Source organism: Elephas maximus, chromosome 13 (genome assembly GCF_024166365.1).
Source record: "Elephas maximus indicus isolate mEleMax1 chromosome 13, mEleMax1 primary haplotype, whole genome shotgun sequence".
NCBI classification, from domain to species: Eukaryota; Metazoa; Chordata; class Mammalia; order Proboscidea; family Elephantidae; genus Elephas; species Elephas maximus.
Window position 1 is genome coordinate 90,668,815 of NC_064831.1, and position 23,473 is coordinate 90,692,287.

The window sequence follows — 23,473 nt, forward strand, 5'->3', positions numbered from 1 at the left end:
TGTAGACTTTTTTTTGAGATGAAGAGCTTTGCTTTTCGAATAACAAGGTGGTGTTTGCCGGGGTAATCTCGTGTGGAGGTGCGCTTGTGTACAGTTGATATGAAATGTACCATTTACCTTAGCTGTAGGTAGGAGGCGGTGAAGTCCATTGTGTACGAAAATTATCCTCTTAAAGGCTGTATATTGCCAGTGAATGCATATTGGAAAATCGTTAGCCTTGTTTATTGTTAGCAGCTTTCAGATTTCATTTGTATGGGTTTTATCTCCCAAACTGCCTTTGTAGCAAGATACGTATTAACAGGGTGTGATGTTTCTGAGATAACCAGTTCAGTTCAGAGGATTCAAAAGGAAAAGGGTCAAAAAAAAACTAAAAAACTAGTGCCATACAGTGAAATATCTTATTGAATCTTCCGTCAGTAACTGTGGATGTTGTTTTTGCTTTCTAGCTTTACATTTGTGTAAGCTTTGCCCACCACATAAATGATTATAGGAACAAGCTCTGTGGTTGCATTTTGCAGCAATAAAGTGCATGAAAGGCTGCAAGGGAGGGTAGGACACAGGCCTTGGAGTCAGCTTCTTTAAGTTTGAACTGGCAAGTTACTCATCCTGTGAGAATCTCAGTGCCTTCACCTATGAAGTGGGTTAAGTAATGTGTATTGCAATGCTGTGTGTAACGCGGTGGCTATTAGACGTGCTTATGGCATGTCGCAAGCTTGCAGTAAGCAATAAACAGATACACCAATAAATGCATATTATGAGTGGTGAGGAGTCCTACCAAAAAGATCCAAAGCAAAACAGAACAGGTTGCCCTGAAAGAATAATAGAGGAACACTTCAGTCCAAACACAAGGTGGCCAGTTGCTATCCAGTTGACCCTAACCCATGGTGACCCCTGTGTGCTGTCAGAGTAGAATTGTGCTCCATTGGGTTCTCAGTGGCTGATTTTTCAGAAGTAGATTGCCAGGCCTTTCTTCCCAGGCACCTCTGGTGGACTTGTACTTCCAACCTTTTGTATGCCGGCTGAGCATGTTAACTGTTTGCCACCCGGGGACTCCATAGTTTAGGTGGAAGCTAAGTGTTGCTGAAACCCAAAGTACAGAATAGTGCTTTCCAGGTTAAGAGAACAGCAAGTGCTGTGGAAGGTTTGGCATTTCAAGGACTAGGGAATCCCAGGAGCTTGGAGAGAGATAAGACTGGGAGAGAGCTTCTGGATAAGGCTGGAGAAGTGGGTGAGGCTTATTGTGAAGAGCCCTCAGGGTTTTTCTAATAGTTTGATTTTCTAGTTGAGAAGTTTTTAAAGAGTTTATTTAGTAGAATGTGTGAGTCAGAATCAACTCTGTGGCAGTGGGTTTGGTTTTGGTTTTGGAGCGTATAGGTGAGTATGCCTGAGAGAGAGAGAGCGCGAGAGACAATTCACTGTTGGAAAGTGGCTAGGGTGAAAACAGAAAACCAAACCAGTTGCCATTAGTCAGTTCTGACTCACGGTGACCCCATGTGCTACATAGTAGAAATGAGCTCCATACGGTTTTCTTCGCCTTAATCTTTACAGAGCCGCTGGGTGGGTTTGGACTGCCAACCTTTTGGTTAGTATTCGAGGGCAAATCAAGCGCAGTTTTCACCACCCAGGGACCTCATAGTAGAAGCAGGGAGATCAGTAATACAGTTGGCCAGGCAAAAGAGGACATTGGTTTGGGGTTTTGCTAGATGGAAAGATGTGGGTGGATTTGACATGTACTTTGAAGTTCCAAACCACGGGCCCTGTGATGGATTGGAAGTGGCAAGACGTGGCATGACTTCCAGGTTCCGGGATTGAGCAGTTGGGTGGATGGAGGTGTGTGCCATTTACTGAGATGGGAAAAATAGGGGATGGGGCAGGGGGAGGATTCAGATGGGTGATGAAAATCAAAACCTACCTTTTGAATGTGTTAATTTTGAGATGTTTGTGAGCCGCCTAAGCTGTTTCCAGTTTAGGACTTAAGTGAGTAATTACCTTGGACGCTTCCCTTTTCCCACAGTCATTGATAATGTCTCTAGTGTTACAGGTACAAGAGTTAAGGCGTAGAGAGACTGAGTGTCTTGCTCAGAGTCACATGTCTCCTAAAAAAACCAGTGAACGAGTAGGTAGCAGAACTTATGGGAAAGTACTGTATTCTTATGTTGCATTGGGGGTATTACTGAATATGCCATGTTCTCTGTCCTTTTAAATAAAATACAGGTGCTTTCTTATTAGCTAGAAATTAGAGTTTGGAAATAATAGAAAACAAAAAGTTACAAAACTCTGCTTTTTGAAAGCTATTGTTATGACATTTTGTAGTATATAATTTGGTGAAAGTAATTTTTCTTAAGGAAAAAAATTCTTTAAAAGGTGCTTTCATTAAAGAGTTTGGGAAAGAGTGCCCAGGAAAGCAGAGAGTGGATTTTTGAACAAAGCTCAGTTTCATTGTGGTTGCTTGAGCATTTCTTTAGTATCTTGTGGAATCCTGTGAGATGGAAAACTGAAATATTTTCCACTAAAACAAGTGATAGAAAAGTGGTAAGACCGCACCCTTCAAACGTGGAAAACTTGCGAGACCTGGAAATAGAAGGCAGCCCTGTCACTCTCACAGGTTTCACTGCAGGAGAGTAATCCAGGGCTCCTGCTTCCCTGTGCACTATTTCTTCTTTCACTGAAATAATTTAAAATATAATTTAAAGCTGTGTGTCCTTGGACCTGTGTCTTTGATAATTTTGATAATCTGTAAAACTAAAAAGAAAAGATAAAGATAAAAGAAAGAAAAAATTTGAATATAGGGCAGTGTGTTAAATAGTAGGCGAAGAAAATCAAGCTGTAAGTGATTAAGATATATTTTATATATACGTATGTGTGTGTAGGAAACCCTGGTGGCATAGTGGTTAAGTGCTACGGCTGCTAACCAAAGGGTTGGCAGTTCAAATCCACCAGGCTCTCTTTGGAAACTCTATGGGGCAGTTCTACTCTGTCCTATAGGGTTGCTATGAGTCAGAATCGACTCGATGGCACTGGGTTTGGTTTGGTTTTGGATGTGTGTATATGTGTATATATGTACGTATATGCACTTTTGAAATCTTTTAAACTAAATACAAAATGAGGTACTTAAAGAAGAAAATAGGTTTGCTGCATCTGATATTTAAGCCTTTCCTTTGTTACATTTTATGAAACTGCTGTCTGTTCTCTTGGAGCCCTGGTGGTGTAGTAGTTGAGAGCTTGGCTGCTGACCAGAAGATCGGTAGTTCAATCCACCAGCCGCTCCTTGGAATCCCTGTGGGGCAGTTCGACTGTGTTCTGTAGAGTTACTATGAGTCAGAATCAACTCGATGGCAATGGGTTTGGGTTTTTTTTTTCCCTCTGTTGTCTTAGACAAAGATTGCTACCTCAAGCTCAAGAACTGTTCTTTCGATTAGAACTATTTCTACTAAGTAGTAAATATTGCTTTAAAAGGGAGAGTATTTTTTAAAAAATTTTTTAAAGAATAATTTTTGTTGTGCTTTAAGCGAAAGTTTACAAATCAAGTCAGTCTTTCACAAAAAAACTTATATACACCTTGCTACGTACTCCCAATTACTCTCCTCTCAATGAGACAGCCCGCTCCCTCCTTCCACTCTCTCTTTTCTTGTCCATTTTGCCAGCTTCTAAGCCCCTCTACCCTCCCATCTCCCAGGCAGGAGGTCCCAGCATAGTCTCAAGTGTCTACCTGATCCAAATAGGTCACTCCTCACCAGCATCCCTCTTCAACCCATTGTCCAGTCCAATCCGTTTCTGATGAGTTGGCTTTGGGAATGGTTCCTGTCCTGGGCCAACAGACGGTCTGGGGGCCATGACTACCGGGGGTCCTTCTAGTCTCAGTCAGACCATTAAGTCTGGTCTTTTTATGAGAATTTGGGGTCTGCATCCCACTGTTCTCCTGTGCCCTCAGGGGTTCTTGTTGTGTTCCCTGTCAGGGCAGTCATTGGTTGTAGCTGGGCACCATCTAGTTCTTTTGGTCTCAGGATGATGTAGTCTCTGGTTCATGTAGCCCTTTCTGTCTCTTGGGCTCATTATTACCTTGTGTCCTTGTTCTTCATTCTCCTTTGATCCAGGTGGGTTGAGACTCATTGATGCATCTTAGATGGCTGCTTGCTAGTGTTTAAGACCCCAGACACCACTTTTCAAAGGGGGATGCAGAATGTTTTCTTAATAGATTTTATTATGCCAATTGACTTAGATGTCCCCAGAAACCATGGAAGGGAGAGTGTTTTTATTAAATTGTTATTTAATTTAATCTCTTTCTAAATATGTGTGACAAATGTAATTGTTTTAAAGGAAAATATAAGATTGGATGTAAAGCTATCTTTTTAGTATGTGCAAATAGCTTCATATACTGACTGGTTTATATGGTAATTCTTAGAAGAAGTAAGTATTATAATGATTCCATTTTCTTGTTCTCTTTAGAAATGAACCCATTTTGACAAGATGTAGTGCTGCAGCGTGCCTGATGGGATATGTTCAGTCATGGCATCCGAACTTTGTAAGACGATCTCTGTGGCAAGGCTGGAAAAGCACAAGAATTTGTTCTTAAATTACAGGAATCTGCACCATTTCCCACTGGAGTTACTGAAAGATGAGGGACTGCAGTACTTGGAGAGACTGTATATGAAAAGGAACTCCCTTACGACCTTGGTATAGTATTATGTTGCATTTAAAAAAATTCATTTATAGGTTTGCTCCTGACCAGGATATTTTTGTCATGTCTTGAGATATTCAGGCCAAGGTGTAGTCCCCTCTTGTTATGTCACGGGCAGTACAGGTAGACCCATAGGGTTCTCATTAGCTGAGGATTCATCACCCAAATTCCTCCAGTTATGAGGTTGCATGAGGAATTGTGTAGGAAAACAAAATAGTTACTAATGTACCATTTATAGAATTAGTTGCCATTTACAAGCCCCTCTTCATTTAGCATGTGCCTCTGTCTTGGCCCGTGCTTGCTTTGTGTGTTAGGCTTTTCATGGATATCTTGATGTTACAGCATCCAGCAGACCAGTTCAAAAGTATAAAGAAGCAGAAGACCAACAAGGATGATTTTGAATTACAGGTGTTTTAGAAAAGAATGATTTGAAGATTAAAATATTAAGAGAGGCATTAGGAAAGGGAAGCAAAAAACAGACATTTGGAAAGCCTGGTGCAGCCCTTGGGTGAGGGGACAAGAACAAAAGGCCTCCTTTATGATTGCAACCGTGTAAGTCAAAGGATTTTAGATTGGACCATCATACAATTAATTAGTTGGAAAAAAATTTGCCACGAGAGTGACATTTGATTCATTCTTTTTATGTTCTAAGATTAATTACATAGTTAAAACCTAAATTTTATTACATACCGGATAAGATAAACTAAAAATTTTTAAGAGAATATCTTGATCAAACCTTTTATCCCCACTTTTTATTATGAAATTAGGATTTACTTTATGTGGACTTTTCTGGTTATCAGTTAACCTCATTTAAATCTTATACTTGAATTCTAGTTCTTATTTATTTTAGGTGATTTGTGATGTCTTATCGTTTCTTTGTGAATTGGTCCATTCTTTGTTCTGTTCTCTGTATTGGAGTTTACTAAATATCTGCAAAATATACTTATGGAGCATGTACCTGGAAAAGCTTTATTTAATATATGTCTAAACTACAATGAGTAGAAAGCATTATAATATTTGTTGTATCTGGAAGTGAATAGATAACGTATCATTCATTTGTAGTGTTTGGCATATTGGTATATATGTTGAGTGTCTAGTTAGTTTTTTTTTTTAGTTCGCAAACTTTGATAATCTCTATACAGTTATATGAATCCTTTTTACAAAAGCATCGAATGACATGAAAGCTTTTTTTAACCTGGAATTTCTTTGTCCCCTTTGGGGAAGAGTGGTATAAGAAATAATTAGTCACAGATTATAGCCCACGTTTTCCAGTGTTTGTTACTAATTTATAAAAGAAGAAGTTGTAGTGACTTCTTAACTAGCACTCATAGTCTGGTGGGTAGACTTTGTTTAATGAAATTGAGCTTTGCTTATAAAACTTAGAATAAACTTCAGGTCCGTGGCAGTTTTTCAGCTGAAATCTTCTATTTATGAAAATTGTCCAGTACCTACTGTACAGTTTTAACTGATGCTCGTAATGACTTTTAAGCCAGCATTTTAAGCTCATGCTCCGCCACCTTTGAAATCATTAAAGATTAAATTGTTGTGTATGTTTTTAACAATACATGTATATATTTTATTTTAACTGTTTTCTCCTAACTAGAACATTTGATTCATGTACCTCAAAGAGCCTGGTAAACTATAAAATGCTCTACAGGTATCAGGTGGCAGTGGTCATAGTAGCAGTGACCATAAAGCCATCTGATTCCCTGATCATATTGGATGGAAGACAGGTTACTGCAGTTTTTGACAGAAGGTGAGCAGTACTTGTTCCAGAATGCTCTAAACAAGCGACCCTCAGGGCTTTTAGAATGTTTGCTTGTGTTATAGATAAGATAGTTTCTCAAGGTGATTTCTTATGTGGAATTTGACTCACCACTGACCAAAGGAAAAAAAATTCATTGAAAACGTAGTATCTTATATGCATTATGGGTTCATTGGTCTTTCTTGTTTCTTTTAAGAAGCGTGAGAACCTGTCAGTCATTTCCATTTTCAATTTGTCTTATTGTTTCATATTAACATTGTTTTATTGTTAAGTCCTCTCCCCTTGACATTCGTCTTGTTGCCCCTCCTTCCCCACCATTCACACTAACTGAAGCCTTTTGGTGGGAAGAGTTAGTCATTAACGCACAACTTCTGCCCTCCTCCCTTTTCCTCCCAAGTAGTCTGGAATAACACGGTGTTTTATACGTGTAGGATGGCATGTGTCAGATGTTCAGAGCTTGGCAGATGCCTGTATTCAGAGCTGAAGCACGGGAAAAGCCTTTTTATACATTTAAAAGAATAAACTTTTTAAATTTCTTCATTAAAAAAAAAAATGCCCTTATATCAAACTATGCAGGAATATATGGAGAGTAATTGCCTGTCTTTCGTTTGATCCATTTCTGTACTATGGGGTAATCAGTGTTAATAGTTTGGTTATATCCTTCTACCCCTTTGCTTATGTTTACACAATTGTATAGAGCTCTGTATTTGTATATGTCCTGTTTTCCTTTTTAAACAACAAAAATAGAATCATACTGTACATATTTCTCGGAAACTTTCTTTTTTCACTTCACGGTTGATAGGACATTGACAGGTGCTCGGGGGGAAGAGTGTCATTCATTCATTCAACTTGTATTTATTGAGTACTTACTATGTACCCAGCACTGTTCACTCATGCTAGATACATCACAGAATAAATTCTTACTTGTGGAATTTTCATTTGTTGGCATCCCACGTTGAAGAAAAAAATACGAAATAAAATTCAATTGCAGAAAGTTTGGAGGACAAGCCTAGGTGCCTGCTTTGCCTAGAGCAGTGGTTTCACATGTTCTTGAGAGCCTCAGGTTTCCTGAGCAGTGCAGAGGTGAGGAATTACGGGCAGGTGCAAAGGAAGGACAAAGCAGGAGAGCGTCTCCACTTCAGGCCGAGTACTCACCTTTTGTTGCCTTATGCGTTGGTGCTCTCCACAGAAACCCCCTCACAGGTGGGATATGCAGAAGGGACCCCTAGAAAACATACTCAAACCCACGTTAGCAGGGCCGTTTATTAAAAAGGTCGAATAAATAAAATAGATGCAGCTGAAGCTATTCTTCTCTTTTAATGAACCGCATGGAATCACTAGGAATCCAGAGTGGAATAGTAAACCACTGACTTAGCACGGGGTTTGTGAGGGGATGAGCAGGAGATAAGACTTGAGATAAGCACTCTACATTAGGCCCAGGTCATGTTGAATCTTAAATACCTAAGAAGCTAGAAGTATAATTTTAATAGGCAATGTAGAACCACTGAGTGTTTTTTGAATATGGGAGTATCAAGCTTGTAACTTTAGATATTATTCTTTGGGATCTTTTCTGGATGAGAGTTTTGTTTATTTCATTGGCTACCACACGTTTTCTTGATTGGTTGTTTTAAGTACATTGATTTAAAAGTGACTGCCAGAGCATAGTATTCATTCATTTCCTTCACAAATATTTAAGCAGTACCTCAGTGTACCAGGCGCTATGTCAGTATTCCAGTTTGACAGATGTATGCCCTGCCCTCATGGAGCCTCTACTCTGACAGGTAGTTACTAGAATCCTGTAAGTACAGATGGCTGGTTTAGTTTGGAACAGGGTTTAACCAACCTACTCTAGGGATCAAGGTGGAGCCTTGGTGGCTTGGTGGTTAAGAACTATGGCTGCTAACCAAAAGTTCAGTTCGTACTCACCAGCTGCCCCTTTGAAACCCTGTGAGGCAATTCTAGGGATCAAGGAGAGTCTCCCTGAGGAAGTGATACTAAACTGAGGCTGGAAGGATGAGTAGGCATTAATGAGGTAAGAAGATGTCTTAGGCTGGGTTCTCCGGAGAAGCAAAACCAGTAAAGCATATGCGTGTATATATGTGGGCAGAGGGTTATCTCAAGGAAATGGCTCTTCCTGTGGTTGTAGAGGTTGGCAATTCCCAAGTCTGTGGGTCAGGCATCAGGCTGGAGACTTCTCCTGACTCACTTAGCTGCAGGGGCTGACAAATTCAAGATCGGCAGGTCAGATGGCAGGCTGCTCGCTCATGGGCTGTGGAGATCGGAGATCGATGAGTCCCCAGATCAGCAGGTAAGGTGGCAGGCCACTGGCTCAAGTCCCAAGAACCAGAAGTCACATGATGCCAAGCTAGATAGAGAATCCAGAGCAGGCAAGCTTTATCAGACCATCCATATATATATATATGTATATGTATATGTATATATGTATATATGTATATGTATATGTATATATATATACACGTATGTATGTATGTACGTACGTATGTATGTATGTATGTATGTATGTATATGTATTGGATGGAGGCCATACCCCTAAGGAAACTCCCTTTCAACTGATTGGCTGTTCATATCACAAAATGGGGAAACCTTGGTGGCGTAGTGGTTAAGTGCTATGGCTGCCAACTAAAAGGTTGGTAGTTCGAATCCGCCAGGCACTCCTTGGAAACTGTATGGGACAGTTCTGTTCTGTCCTATAGGGTCGCTATGAGTTGCAATCAACTCGACAGCACTGGGTTTGGTTTTTTTTTTTTTAAATCATAAAATGCGGGATGACTGCATCAGATCACAAAATGGAGGATGACTGTATCATTACGTAACTGCCCAACTGCCAAACCACCAAGAATCATGGCCCAGCCAAGTTGACACAACCTTAACCACCACAGAAGGAATGAAGAACTTTACAGAGAGGGAAAAGCATGGACAAAAGTCCTGATGTTGGAGGGGGTGTGCATGATCAAAAAAATGAAGACCAGTGTATCGTAGGTGGAACATAGAAAGTGGAGTGAACAGCCAAAGAAGCCAGTAGGGATGATGTCACACACAACCTTGAACATGTTGAGGTTTGGGGACTTTTTCATAAATAGTGAAGATACAGAAGTGGAGATGGACTAAGTGGGCAGGTGGGCAAGGTTGGTGGCTGTAGAGGTAGAGAAGAGATTTTAGTTATAAAAAGTGCATCAGGCTTGGCTATTTCCCCTTTTCTCCTGGCCACAGTGCTTGGCTCCAGTCTGGAGGCTTTAACTGGGACATTTGTGAAAAGGTATGCTCCATTAGGGTTGCTAAATTGATAGAATCTAAGCCTGACCGACTTAAGCCTGAAGCTGCTAGTGGCCATCTTGGCTACTTCTCTTGAGAGCCTGCCTGAGAATGGGGCAAGTACAGAGGAGAACAAAGAGAAATGGCTTCCTGTGACATCTCTTGAGTACCTGGATCCAGCATGCCTGCAATTACATTTAGCCTTGGACTTTTTCTATTCATTTATGTATCCATCATTCATCCAGCACGTTTATGGAATTAGTCTTATGGCGGGTGACCCCATGTGTGCTCTGTAAGATTTTCAAGGCTATAACTTTTCAGAAACAGATTGCCAGGCCTGTTTTCCTAGGTACCTCTGGATGGGTTCATAGAGGTGGAGTAGGTTCCAGAAGGGAGGAAGTTTTTCAGGACCCCAGAGAGTTCTGAGATACCTGTATCTGTATACATAGATGGAAACCCTGGTGGCGTAGTGGTTAAGTGCTACGGCTGCTAACCAAGAGGTCGGCAGTTCGAATCCACCAGGCGCTCCTTGGAAACTCTATGCGGCAGTTCTACTCTGTCCTATAGGGTCGCTATGAGTCGTAATCGACTTGACAGCAGTCGGTATATACATAGATACATATATAATTTTTTACATACAACATATACGTATGTGTATGTATGTGAATCTTTGGCATGCTGATGATAATAGAAGCCAAGGACAAGAATGAGATTGCTTGCAAATTGGGAAAGAAATTCCTTTAAATTCCCATGTTTAAAAGTTGAGTATAGGGAAATGAGGAGCAGTTGCCAAAGAGGCAGAAGGAAAACCAAAAGTTTGATACTGTGGAGGCCTGAGAAAGAGTATTTTAAGAAGATGTGATTGGTACATAGACACCAAATGCGATCAGGACTAATGTGTCCACGAACTTTAGTGGCAAGGTGATGGTGACTACGTTAGGGCTTTTTTCCGTCTCCTGGTGTTGCTGTAACAATACCACATGTAGGTGGCTTTAAAGGACAAAAATTAATTTTCTCAGTTCAGGAGGCTAGAAGTCCAAATTCACGGCATTGCTGCAGGGTTAGGTCCTTCTTTGTCTCTCTTCAGCTTCTGGGGGCTGCTTGCAATCCTTGGCCTTCCTGGGTTTGTAGATACAGCTGCCTCTGTCATCACATGGCATCTGTCTCCCCACAGTATGTGTCTCTCCAGAAGTGTTTGTTTTCCCTTTTAATGAGACACCACTCAGGAGGGATTAGGTTTAGGACTCCACCTTCTCTGGTATGATCTTATTATCATAACAAAAGAAAAATCCTGTCTCCAGGCTGGGTCACATTCAGGCACACGGGTTAGACTTCAACTTTCTGTTTGAGGGACACAGTTCAATTCATAACAAGGGGTAGAAGCTCTAAGGAGTAAAATCCAGTTTGAAGTTGGGATAAGTAGTGAGACAGGAGAGAGAAGTGACAGCAGATCTTGAAGTTTGGCTGTGAAATGGAAAAGTGAGAGAGGGCCATTGCTGGAGGGGGGTGGGCATCAAAGGGAATTATTTTTCTTCTGCTTTTCTTTCCTCTTTCCGGCTCCTCTCTTCTAAAATGAAAGATTTGAGCCTGTCTAGATGCTGATGGGAAATCTCCATAAAAGAGGAGTTGAAGATACAGAAAAAGGAAATAATTAAAAGTCCAAGGTTCCCTAAGAAGACCGGAGGGGATGGGTTCCAGAGCAGAGGTGGAGGGATTGACTTTCGGAATGGTATGATTTCCTCCTTTGTAACAAGAGAGAGAAAGGAAGGAAAGGTGCAAAAATAGATACAGGTTGGGGGAGAGAGGCAGTTGTGAGAGTTCTGCCTGATGACTTGTTTCCCTTTACCAGGCAAGGCCATCTGCTTGGGGAGTGAAGATTTGTGCAGGTTTGAAATTACTGTCGCGAAGTCACATGGCAGCTTGGCTAGAGAAGTGTGGTAGAATAGTTGAGCATCGTTTAGCAAGCATTTGATGGCTGGGCTGAGAGTGGAACCATCTGCTTGTTTGGGGGATTTTCTCTTGGAGTGTTTGGCTATCTGAGGCGTGAAGAAGGTGGACTTTTGAATTCGTGCAGGTTTGGGGTTTTGCCAGGTGGGTACAATGCAAGGACAGAGGAACCAAGAGGGTTTAGAATTTTGGCGAGAGAGTGATTAAAATTATGGGCTATGGAACCTGAGCTGGATTGGAGGCAAAGAATAAAAGGAAGAGCGAGTGAATAGAGAACAAAAAGGGGCCAGAGAGCTAGAGGACTCATTGATATTGAAGAACTGATGTACTGGGCTTAGTTGAGTGGCCATCTGGGAGAATGGCATGTTGTGGTCATGGAGAAACTTCAGTCATGGAGAAGTTTTACATGATGGCAGGATCTGGGGTGTGCAGGGTGGAGGAGGCCAAGGTGGAGTCAACTCCCTCCTTTTGTAAAAAAGGGGTCTTTTGTAAGAGGAAGAAGGAATATATTAGCTGTGGAAGTGTTTGAGGGCTGCTGTCCCAGGAAGGAGTGTGTCTTTAGTAGCTGAACAGGACTGGGAGGTAATAGACCCAGGTTCTGTATGCTTAACCTCCTTCGGCCTCAGTTCCCTCATTGATAAAAGGCCACAGGAGACTTAGGGGGAAAAAAAAAAAAATCTCAGGCCGGAAGCAAAATAACTTAATGGATCTGCTAACTTCTTCACTTAACGAGGACAGTGAGCAGGACTTTCTGGGAAATGAAAGAATATCAGGAGATCTCAGCATTGCCAATGTTATTTATAAATGTGAGTGGATAACAAAGAGGCATGTAAATTTTAATGAAAGAGGGAGTCCAGCTAAGCAATAAGAGCACATGGATCCTGATTAAGCAATTAATGTATGCAATAGGAGAGAACTAAAAAATTATATCCTACTGAGATTGAAGGGAAGAGGTGGTCTGTCAGTCATGCTCCTGAGTTGGGGTACGGGTCAGGAGACAGTTGTTTTCTTTGTCCTTTTGGCCCAGGAGACAACATTCCTGACCTTCCCTATCAAATATGAACAGGCATATCATAAAAGAATACAGGTAGTCAAATTACACAAAAAAATGTTCAAGTTCAGTTTCTAATAGAAGTGGCAAAACGTTGACCTTATTTACTTATCAGATTGGCAAAGATTACAAAGACAGATACCTAGCGTTGAAGATTATTAATGCCTAATATTGGAGACCATGTGGCAAAGATATTCTCCCACACTGTTGGAAGGAATGGAAATTGACTCAGTGTTTTCGGTGGGCAGTTGTTGGGCCAGCTAGCAGAATTTTACAGGAGAGTATGCTTGAATCAGCATTTTCACTTGCAGGAATTTACTCAACAGAAAAAATGTCGAATAGATAAAGATGTTTATCCGAGCATTATCTATTATGTAAAATTATACAAATCTAAATGTATATCAATTGCTAAAATCTGATAGCAGCTAACATCTTTTGAGTGCTTAACTAAGTTCAGGCGCTGTTTGAAACAGTTTACGTGTATTTAATCTTCAAAACAATCCAATGAAGTAAGCACTACTATTATTCCTACTTTATAGATGAATAAACATAAGGTATAAAAAAAGATATATACCAACTTTAATAGTGGTTATAGCTGTGGATAAGGAGCGCTGGTGGTGCAGAGGTTGAGTGCGTGGCAGCTAACCGAAAGGTCAGCAGTTCAAACCCACCGCCAGCTCTGTGGGAGGAGATACCTGGAGATCTGTTCCCATAAAGATTATAGCCTAGGAAACCCTATGGGGTAGCTCTCTTCTGTCATATAGGGTGTCTGTGAGTTGGAATAGACTCGACAGCACAAAATACAGCTGTAGATGGGTGGAGGGCATGAGTAAGCACACATAAATAAACACAAAAACAAGTATAAATACGTAAGTATTTATAGTAAAAGGAAAAGGCTCTACTATTAAGTTTGGTTTATTCTTTTCAATAAATATTATTTTTATAATTAAAAATTAAAATGAGACGGTTGGAATGTAGTACCACAGAGGTTTTATCCAGTGCTAACATTTTACTCCTGAGTGAGTCTAGGTGTTTGATTTCGTTTACAGTGATGGTGATGCCTGTGTGTTTGCTGTGTTGACGTAGATTGCTGTTTGCACCTGGTGGCTGGGTTGGAAGTGAGAGGTGTTGGTGTCTGGGAAAGGTTACACAGCTACCTCCTTTACCTTCCTTTGAATTCGGTAATAGGATCTGGTTCAAATGAACATTGCAACACCTTGAAGGGAAAAAAAAAATGTTAAAGAGATGTTACTAAAGAGCGTCAGAAAACCAAATGCAGGAGAAGGAATTTTTTTCCAGTTGCTGTCAAGTTCATTCAGACTCATGGTGACCCCATGTGTCAGAGTAGAGCTGTGTTCCATAGGGTTTTCAGTGGCTGATTTTTTCTTTACCCGAAAAGAGATCACCACGATTTACTGTGTTTTGGAGCTGGCTCTGCATAAAAGCATGTTAATTATTTTCTTATGTTGGGTGGACTTTGGTGAGTACATACAATGGCAGAGAACTCTGACGCTCTGTTTGCGCTTTAGTGCGTGTGTAATATGTGCTATTGTTGTTGTCTGGCCGGTGATTTGATTCTAGTTATTGAGTCCTGGAATTTCAAAGCTAGAAGGAGCTTTGTAGATAATACAGGGTTTTTTTTTTTTTTTTTTTTTTAGGAAACTAAGCTTAGGAGAAGTTACTGGATGGGTCTTAAGTCACTTTTATGGCCAGTTAGGGCAAAAGCCAGGTCTCCTAACTTGTAGTCCAGTCAGTCTTGCCTGTATTTTAATTCTGCAAGTATTTATTGATGACCTGTTCAATCCTAGAAGCATGTAGTTAAAATTAAGCAGGTTTATCCCCTGGAGAGAACTGAGGTGTTTCATGTTAAGTGGATTTTCCTAGTTACCTCCATGAGGTTTACTTTTGAGTTTTATTGTGAATAAAATTCTAACTTTTCTTGATAGAAGTATTTTAAAATGCATCATTTTGTACTTAAAAAAAAGTATAAGGAACCTAATTCATAAGAAGACATGGAACAAGGGATATCATTGCTGGTGTCAGATAGTCTTGCCTGAAAGCAGAGAATACCAGAAAAGTGTTTACCTGTGTTTTATTGACTATGCACAGGCATTCAACTGTGTGAATTATAACAGATTATGGATAACACTGTGAAAAATGGGAATTCCAGAACACTTAGCTGTATTTTTACCCAAATAATGTGCATCCCCTACATTTGTTTGCCAACTGCACCTTTTCGTAATTTTCTCGTATGTCATTTTTTTTTTACATGGTGCTGTAAAAAAATTAGCATAGCACATGTACGAAAGTACCTTGAGGGGGGTGGGGGGGTGGGTGTGGTTGACAAACAAGCAGAGGAGGCACTAGTTGTGTAAAAATACGGTGATTGTGCTCATGTGGAACTTGTACATGGACCAAGAGACAGTCGTTCAAACAGAACAAGGGGATGCTGCATGGTTTAAAATCAGGAAAGGTGTATGTCAGGGTTGTATCCTTTCACCATACCTATTCAATGTGAGTGCTGAGGAAATAATCTGAGAAGCTGGACTATATGAAGAAGAACATGGCATCAGGCTTGGAGGAAAACTCCTTAACAACCTGCAATATGTAGATGACACAGCCTTGCTTATTGAGAGCAAAGAGGACTTGAAACACTGATGAAAATCAAGTATTTCAGTATGAGTTACACCTCAGCATAAAAAAAGCAGAAATCCTCATAACTGGACCAATAAGCAACATCATAATACATGAAGAAAATATTGAAATTGTCAAGGATTTCATTTTACTTTTATGCACGGTCAGTTCCCCTGGAAGCAACAGTCAAGAAATCAAATGACCTATTGCACTGGGCAAACCTGCTGCAAAAGACCTCTTTAAAGGGTTGGAAAGCAAAGATGTCACCGTCAGGACTAAGGTACACCTGACCCAAGCCATGGTATTTTTAATTGCGTCATATGCATGTGAAAGCTGGATGATGAATAAGGAAGACTGAAGAAGAATTGACGCATTTGAACTACGTTGTTTACGAAGAAAGTTGAATATACCATGGACTACTAGAATAGGGAGCACATTTATCTTGAAAGATGTACAGCCAGGATGCTCCTTAGAAGTGAGGATGGTGAGACTTTGTCTCACGTACTTTGGACATGTTATCAGGAGGGGCCAGTCCCTGGAGAAGGACACATGCTTGGTAAAGTAGAGGGTCAGTGACAAAGAGGAAGACCCTCAGCGGGATGATGGATTGACATAGTGGCTACAACAGTGGGCTCAAACACAGCCATGACTATGAGGATGATGCAGGATGGGGCAGTGTTTCCCTCTGTTGTACATGGGGTCTCTATGAGTTGGAACCGACTGGATGGCACCTAACAACAACAATGGCAATTCTTTGTGTTTTTTTTTTTCTGTTGCCTGGAAAATTCCATTTATAAAATCTTATTTCTTGTTGAATGCATATAAATACAAAACCCACTGCATATAAATAGGATTTTTTAAAATAAAGAAAAGCTAAGTAGGGACAAGTGATTCTCTAATCTTCAACCTTTGTTATATTGTTTATGATATATTTATGTACCTTTTATTTTTAAACAGATGTTTTTCGGGTTAATACTTCAAGAGACATTTCAGTAAATTAAAAATTTTTCAAAAAAATTTTTGAAAGATACTTTCTTGGTAATCAAAATTGTGATTACAATTCAGATTAAATTTCATTTTTATAAATGTAGTGTATGTACGGGGCTTTGAATTTTGAGCGTATTTTCTGAAACGGTTTTGCTAAGTTAAAAATATCAATATTGAAGTTTGTTTTACATTTTTGGCAATAAAACATTTGCACTTAAAATTTTTTTATTTATATTTAGAAAATAATATTTTATTGTGTTTTAGGTGAAAGTTTACACAGCAAATTAACTGTTACTGCATTACATTTAACAATTGCTATACAAATTGTTCAATATTGGTTACTTTTTTTTTTAATGGTGCTTTAAATGAAAATCAAGTCAGTCTCTCATACAAAAAGTTATACACACCTTGCTGTGTACTCCTAGCTGCTCTCCCCATAATGAGACAGAACATTCCTCCTCTCCACCCTGTATTCCCATGTCTGTTCAACCAGCTGGTTATGTTTTTTACGGTGTGTCAGCGTTCTCATTAATTATATTCTGCATGTTTTGTTTCCGGTAATGTGGTTTCCCTCTCCCCTTACTTTTTCGTCTTTGCTTTAGAGTGATTATTGACCGTTTGGTCTTATATGGATGATTTTTTTAAAGGTACCTCGTACTTGTAATATTCTTTATTTTATGAGCCTATCTGTTATTTAGCTAAAAAATGACCTCGGGGTAGTTTTGGTTCAAGGTTTATGGAGTATTTCAAGGTGATAGTTTCAGGGAGCCCTCTAGTCTCAACTGATCCAGTAAGTCTGGACTGAAGCATTTGAGTTCTGTTCTACATTTTTATCCCATTCTATCAGGATCCATTTATTGTGGCCCTCATCAGAATGGTCATTAGTGGTAGCCAGGCACCATCTAGTTCTTCTGGTCTCAGGGCAGGTGAAGCCGTGGATTGTGTAGTCCCATAGGCTAGTTTCTTCTCTGAGTCTTTGGTTTTCTTCTTTCTCTTTTGCTCCAGACAAGAGGAGGCCAATAGTGGTATCCTAGATTATTTACATATTTGAAGATGACAGTTTCAGTCTCTGTAAATGTTAAATGAACATTATTCTAAAAAATGTATCATTTAAACAGGTAAATTTTTGTGTGTGTGTGTTTCACATCTGACCTGAGATTAAGTGAAACAACTGGTAATGAGTATAAAGATACAAAGTCAGCACTAATATAATTGCTACCAGCCGCATGTGGCTCTTTATTTTAAATTAAACTAAAATGAAGTAGTATTAAAAATTCAGTTCCTAAGTCACAATATTATTTTTATTATCGTTAAGTACTATCACAGTGGTCACATTTTATGTGCTCAACAGCCACATATGGCTAAAAACACCAAAAAAAACAGACCCGTTGCTGTTGAGTCGATTCCTACTCGTAGTGACCCTACAGGACAGAGTAGAGCTGCCACATGGACTTTCCAAGGAGCAACTGGTGGATTTCAGCTGCCAGCCTTCTGGTTGGTAGGCAAATGCTTAACCACTGCGCCACCAGGGCCCGTCATGTGGCTAGTTGCTACCATTTTGGACTGTATAGAGAAAGGACATTTCTGTCATTGCAGAAGGTTCTGTTGGATCTGCACTGTGACAGATGAGAAAAAAAGACCTTAAAAACAATAATGTCAACTCCTTTTATCATGAAAGTCAAACTGCCACTGTATTTTTTTTTATTTGTAAAAATACACATAACGATATTATTCAACTCAACATTTTTCAGGTGTACAATTTAGTGATGTCAGTTACATTAATCTGCCGTGCAACCGTTACCCTTAATTGATGCCAGATTTCCTATCACCAAGACAGAACTCGGTGCCCAAGAGTGCAGCCGCCACTATATTTTAATGCTATGTAATCATAGTGCAAAGTCGTAAAGAAAAATTATCTTTGGGTTCTTTTTAGGCACCTCAAAGGCAACTTTAGAAACAAAAGAACTTGGCTACATTGAAAACATTTCCTTTTTTTTTGCCTCTTCCTTCGCTTTTGAAATACCTCTATTTTAATATGTGTAATGCTTTTAATTCAAAGGGTTTCCTATAGAATTTTCATTTTAATGAACTTGGGACGTAAAATACCTACAGTTTTTTTTGGTGAGATACTCCAAGAAGTTTCACTATTTGCAGCAGTTTTTTAAGTTTGCTTTTCTTTTGGAACCATTAAACAAACTAAACAAACAGAAAACTAAAGAAGTTAAGCTTGCGTGTCCAAATAATCAAAATTTGCATTTACCCACAAAACACATGTTTTGAATTATCTTTTTAAATTGTTTATGAATACATTTCTCATTATTTGTACAACATGCTCATTACACTTTTAATGGAAACAGAATGTCAGCAGCAGCTAGCAAAATGTGTACAAGCTGTTCGTGCTACTTTGTTAGGAGTGGCTTTCCCTTAGCAAGAGGGGCTTAGTGACCTGCTTATGCTCTCAAACTCGTTTTCCATGGTTCCTGGGTGGCACAAACAGTTTGCACTCAGCTGTTAATCTAAAGGTTGATGGTTCGAACCCACCCAGCAGCACCATGGAAGAAAGGCCTGGCAATCTGCTTCTGTAACAGATTACAGCCAAGAAAACCCCGTGGAGCAGTTCTACTCTGTAACACATGGGGTTGCCATGAGTCGGAATCGACCTGATGGTAACAGGCTTGGTGTTTGGTAGCTTCCTATCAGAAGAGGAAAGGTTGCTCTGGTTCTCTCTCTCTCATCACATTAGCCCACGGCAGCTTCTGAGTCCTCCGTTGAGATATACTGCTCCATAACATATATTAAAAGGGAGAGAGTACTGGAGGAGGAATGCACTAATATTGCTGGTAGGAAAAGAGGTCTGTCACAGTTCCCATGTCGACACGTGGTATTTAACTCATACTGTATACTTGCTCAGAAGCAATGAGATTAAATTATTGATCCAACTAGAAAGCTTGTTGAGGGTATTATGGTGGTTTATGAATGAAGTGCTTTTTTCTTTCACCAAATCATCATTAACTTTTTATAGCTGGTATGAACTTAACTGCATTTAATTGGTCATGTCTTTGAAATGTGTTGTTAGAGACCAGGATAGACAATGTTAGACTCAACCCCAGAATCCTAGTGGCTTGTGGAAGGTTTTTTTTTTTCCCCCGTGCCGTATTTTTTTTTTTACCAAGTGCCGTTGAATTCTGGCTCATGGCAGCCTCACGTGTGTCAGAGCAGAGCTGTGCTCCACAGGGTTTTCAGTGGCAGATTTTTCGGAAGTAGATCACCAGACCTTTCCTCCAAGGTGCTTCTGGGTGAGCTCAAACCGTCAACCTTTTGGTTAGCAGCCAAGCATTTTAACTGTTTGCACCACCTAGGGACTCCCTTAGTGGCTTAAAACAACACAGTTTTATTTCTTGCTCACACTACACCATTATGTCAGGTCTCTTAGGGACTCTGCTTCATGGCCCTCTCCAGGGATGAGGACTGACAGAGCCTCCACCATCTACTGGAAGAGGCGAGGTCTTTTGCACTCAAGCTCTTCAAGGCCTCCACTTTGACATAGTTTCATTGAGCAAAGCGAGGCACTTGGCCATGCCCACTTTGAAGAGCTAAGTGCAGTCCTACCCAGTGCCTGGACGAGGAGAGAAGGGAGTAGGCAGAAGTAAAGCAGTGCCTAGCATCACTGAACTTGTTTGCAAAATATTTGAAGGAAATACAACTTTAGAACATCCTCATTTAAGGGGGTAGGAAGTTTTTCTTAAAAGTATGTGGTAAAGCATCGTTGATTCAAAAGTTGAGGTAAATTTTATACCAAGTGTGCTTGCCAAAGTTTTCTTTTGCATTATTTATAACAAAAATTTTGTTTAACTGTAGTAATGTGAACTTTAAGGGAGAAAAAGCTTGACTTAATTTAGAAAAACAATTTTCAATAATTTAATAGGTATTTATACTCATTGTGATTGGAATGTGAAAGTTGGCAACAAAGAAGAGGGATCAGTAGTTGGAAAATATAGCCTTGGTGATAGAAATGACTCTGGAGATCACATGATAGAATTTTGCAAGACCAACAGCTTATTCATTGCAAATACCTTTTTTCAACCACATAAACAGCGACTATACATGTGGACCTCACCAAATGGAAAACACAGGAATCAAATTGACTACATCTGTGGAAAGAGACGATGGAGAAGCTCAGTAACATCAGTCAGGATAAGGCCGGGGGCCAACTGCAGAACAGGCCATCGATTGCTCATATGCAAATTCAAACTGAAGCTAAAGAAAGAGCCAAAGGATGGTCCTGAGTATATGCCGCCTGACTTTGGAGACCATCTCAGGAATAGATGGGACACGTTGAACACTAATGGCTGAAGACCAGATGAGTTGTGGGATGACATCACAGACATTATACCTGAAGAAAGGGAAAGGTCATTAAAAAGACAGGAAAGAAGAAAAAGACCAAAATGGATGTCAGAAGAGACTCTGAAACTTAGTCTCGAATGTAGAATGGCTAAAGCGAATGGAAGAAGTGATGAAGAGCCGACAGAAGATTTTAAAGGACAGCTTGAGAAGACAAGTATTGTGATAAAATGTGCAAAGATCTGGAGTTAGAAAACCAAAAGGGAAGAACGTGCTTGTCATTTCTCAAGCTGAAAGAACTGAAGAAAAAATTCAAGCCTCAGGTTGCAATATCGAAGGAGTCTATGGACAAAATGGAGCCCTGGTGGCGCAGTGGCTACGAGCTTGGCTGCTAAGCAAAAGGCTGGTGGTTCGAATCCAACAGCTGTTCCTTGGAAACCCTATGGGGGAGTTCTGTTCTGTCCTATAGGGTCGTTATGAGTCAGAATTGACTCGAAGGCAGTGAGCTCCTGGTTCCGTTAAGGACAGAATATTGAACAACCCAGGAAGCATCAGAAGATGGAAGGAACACATAGAGTCACTGTACCAAAAAGAACTGGTTGATATACAACTATTTAAGGATGTAGCATGTGATCAAGAACCAACGATATTGAAGGAAGAAGTCCAAGCTGCACTGAAGGCATTGGTGGAAACCAAGGCTTCAGAAACTGATGGAATATCAATTGATATGTTTCAATAAACAGATGCAGCATTGGAGGTGTTCACTCGCCTGGCCGACGGACTGGAAGTGATCCATATTGGTGCCCATTCCAAAGAAAGCTGATTCCAACCGAATGCAGAAATTATCTAACTGTTAATATCACACACAAGTAAAATTTTCCAGAAGGTAATTCAAAAACAGTTGCAGCAGTGCATCCATAGGAAACTGTCAAACTCAAGCTGGATTCAGAAGAGGTCATGAAACAAGGGATACCATTACTGATGTCAGATGGATCTTGGCTGAAAGGAGAGCATACCGGAAAGATTTTACCTGTTTTATTGACTATGCAAGGGCATTTGGCTCTGTGGGTCATAACAAATTATGAACAACTTTGCGAAGAATGGGAATTCCAGAACATTTAATTGTGCTCATGTGGAACCTGTACGTAGACCAAGAGACAGTGTTCACACAGAACAAAGGGATACTATGTGATTTAAAACTAGGAGAGACGTGCATCAGGGTTGTATTCTTTCACCATACTTATTCAGCCTGTATGCTGAGCAGATAATCGCAGAAGTTGGACTGTATGAAGAAGAACGCTGCATCAGAATTGGAGGAAGACTCATTAACCACCTGTGATACACAGATGAGACAACCTTGCTTGCTGAAAGTGAAGAGGGCTTGAAGCACTTACTGATGAAGATCAAAGACCACAGCCTTCAGTATGGATTGCACCTCAACGTAAAGAAAACAAAAATCCTCACAACTGGACCAATGAGCAACATCATGATAAATGGAGAAAAGATTCAGGTTGTCAAGAATTTCATTTTACTTGGATCCACAATCAAGCAGCAGTCAAGAAATCAAATGCTGTATTGCATTGGACAAATCTGCTGCAAAAGACCTCTTTAAGTGTTGAAAAGCGAAGATGTCACTTTGAGGACTAAGGTGTGCCTGACCCAAGCCATGGTATTTTCAGTTTCCTCCTGTGCATCTGAAAGCTGAACAGTGAATATGGAAGACCAGAGAAGAGTTGATGCCTTTGAATTATGGTGTTGGCAAAGAATGTTGAATATACCATGAACTGCCAGAAGAACAAACAAGTCTGTCTTGGAAGATGTACAGCCAAAGTGCTTCTTGGAATTGAAGATGGCAACACTTTGTCTCACATACTTTGAACACGTCAGAAAGAACCAGTCCCTGGAGAAGGACATCATGCTTGGTAAGGCTGGAGGGTCGGCAAAAAAGAGGAAAACCGTCGATGAGATAGACTGACACAGTGGCTGCACCAGTGGGCTCAGACGTAGCAGTGGTTGTGAGGATGGTGCAGGACCAGGTAGTGTTCCATTCTACTGTATACAGGGTCGCTGTGAGTTGGAACCAACTTGACAACTAACAATGACAACAACAACATTCATGCTCAAGGAATTTGAATACAGGTTAGGTATCTGTTAAAGCTTTTGTTTGTCAGATTTGTGAGAAACAAATGATAGTAATATTTGAGACACACATTAATATTATTGCTTTTATCAGGATTTTAGGTTAAAAAAATGGTAATCAATGGTAAATTCTGTAGCTTAAGATTAACAAATTTGTGGCTGTGTGACATCCATAACCCAGTATTGAGCTTAGTTCATCTCAGAGGTATAAGAACTTTGATATTAATTAAGAGTCTGGTAGTTGTCCAGCCTCTCACTTACTTGACCTAAACTATGCTGTTAATTGCCGTTGAGTCAGTTCCTACTCATGGCAGCCCCATCTGTAGAAGTATAAAAATTCAAATGTATAGTGTATTCCTCATTATTTATCCACGTTGCTAAAAATGTGGTCATTGAAAAGCCGAGAATGACTTATTGCAGCACACCAGCAGGTGTCAGCATAGCCTACGCTTTTTAGTCAGACTTTTTTGACATGTATTAGTCTTTTTTTTTTTTTTTAAATTAAGAAGATTCTAATGAACTGCAGTTTTCTGAAGGTCACTGTGCTTATTTTTAAATAAAAACACAGGGTAGTTATTCATTAATAAAGACAGAGTGATGCAGTATTGGCAGCAGAAACATTCAGGGCTTAATTGTGTGTATAGCTGTAGCTCAAAAG

General features: G+C 40.0%; 1 protein-coding gene across 2 annotated transcripts in view; it reads left to right on the forward strand.

Annotated features, from left to right (window-relative positions):
* Positions 1 to 23,473, forward strand: part of LRRC28 (leucine rich repeat containing 28) — a 256,470-nt gene that overhangs the window by 598 nt on the left and 232,399 nt on the right. For both annotated transcript variants that reach the window (XM_049906154.1, XM_049906153.1), the window contains exon 2: positions 4,447 to 4,674. In XM_049906154.1, the coding sequence (XP_049762111.1) occupies positions 4,507 to 4,674 (168 nt within the window). In that variant the 5' untranslated portion in view covers positions 4,447 to 4,506. The remainder of the gene's footprint in view (positions 1 to 4,446; positions 4,675 to 23,473) is intronic.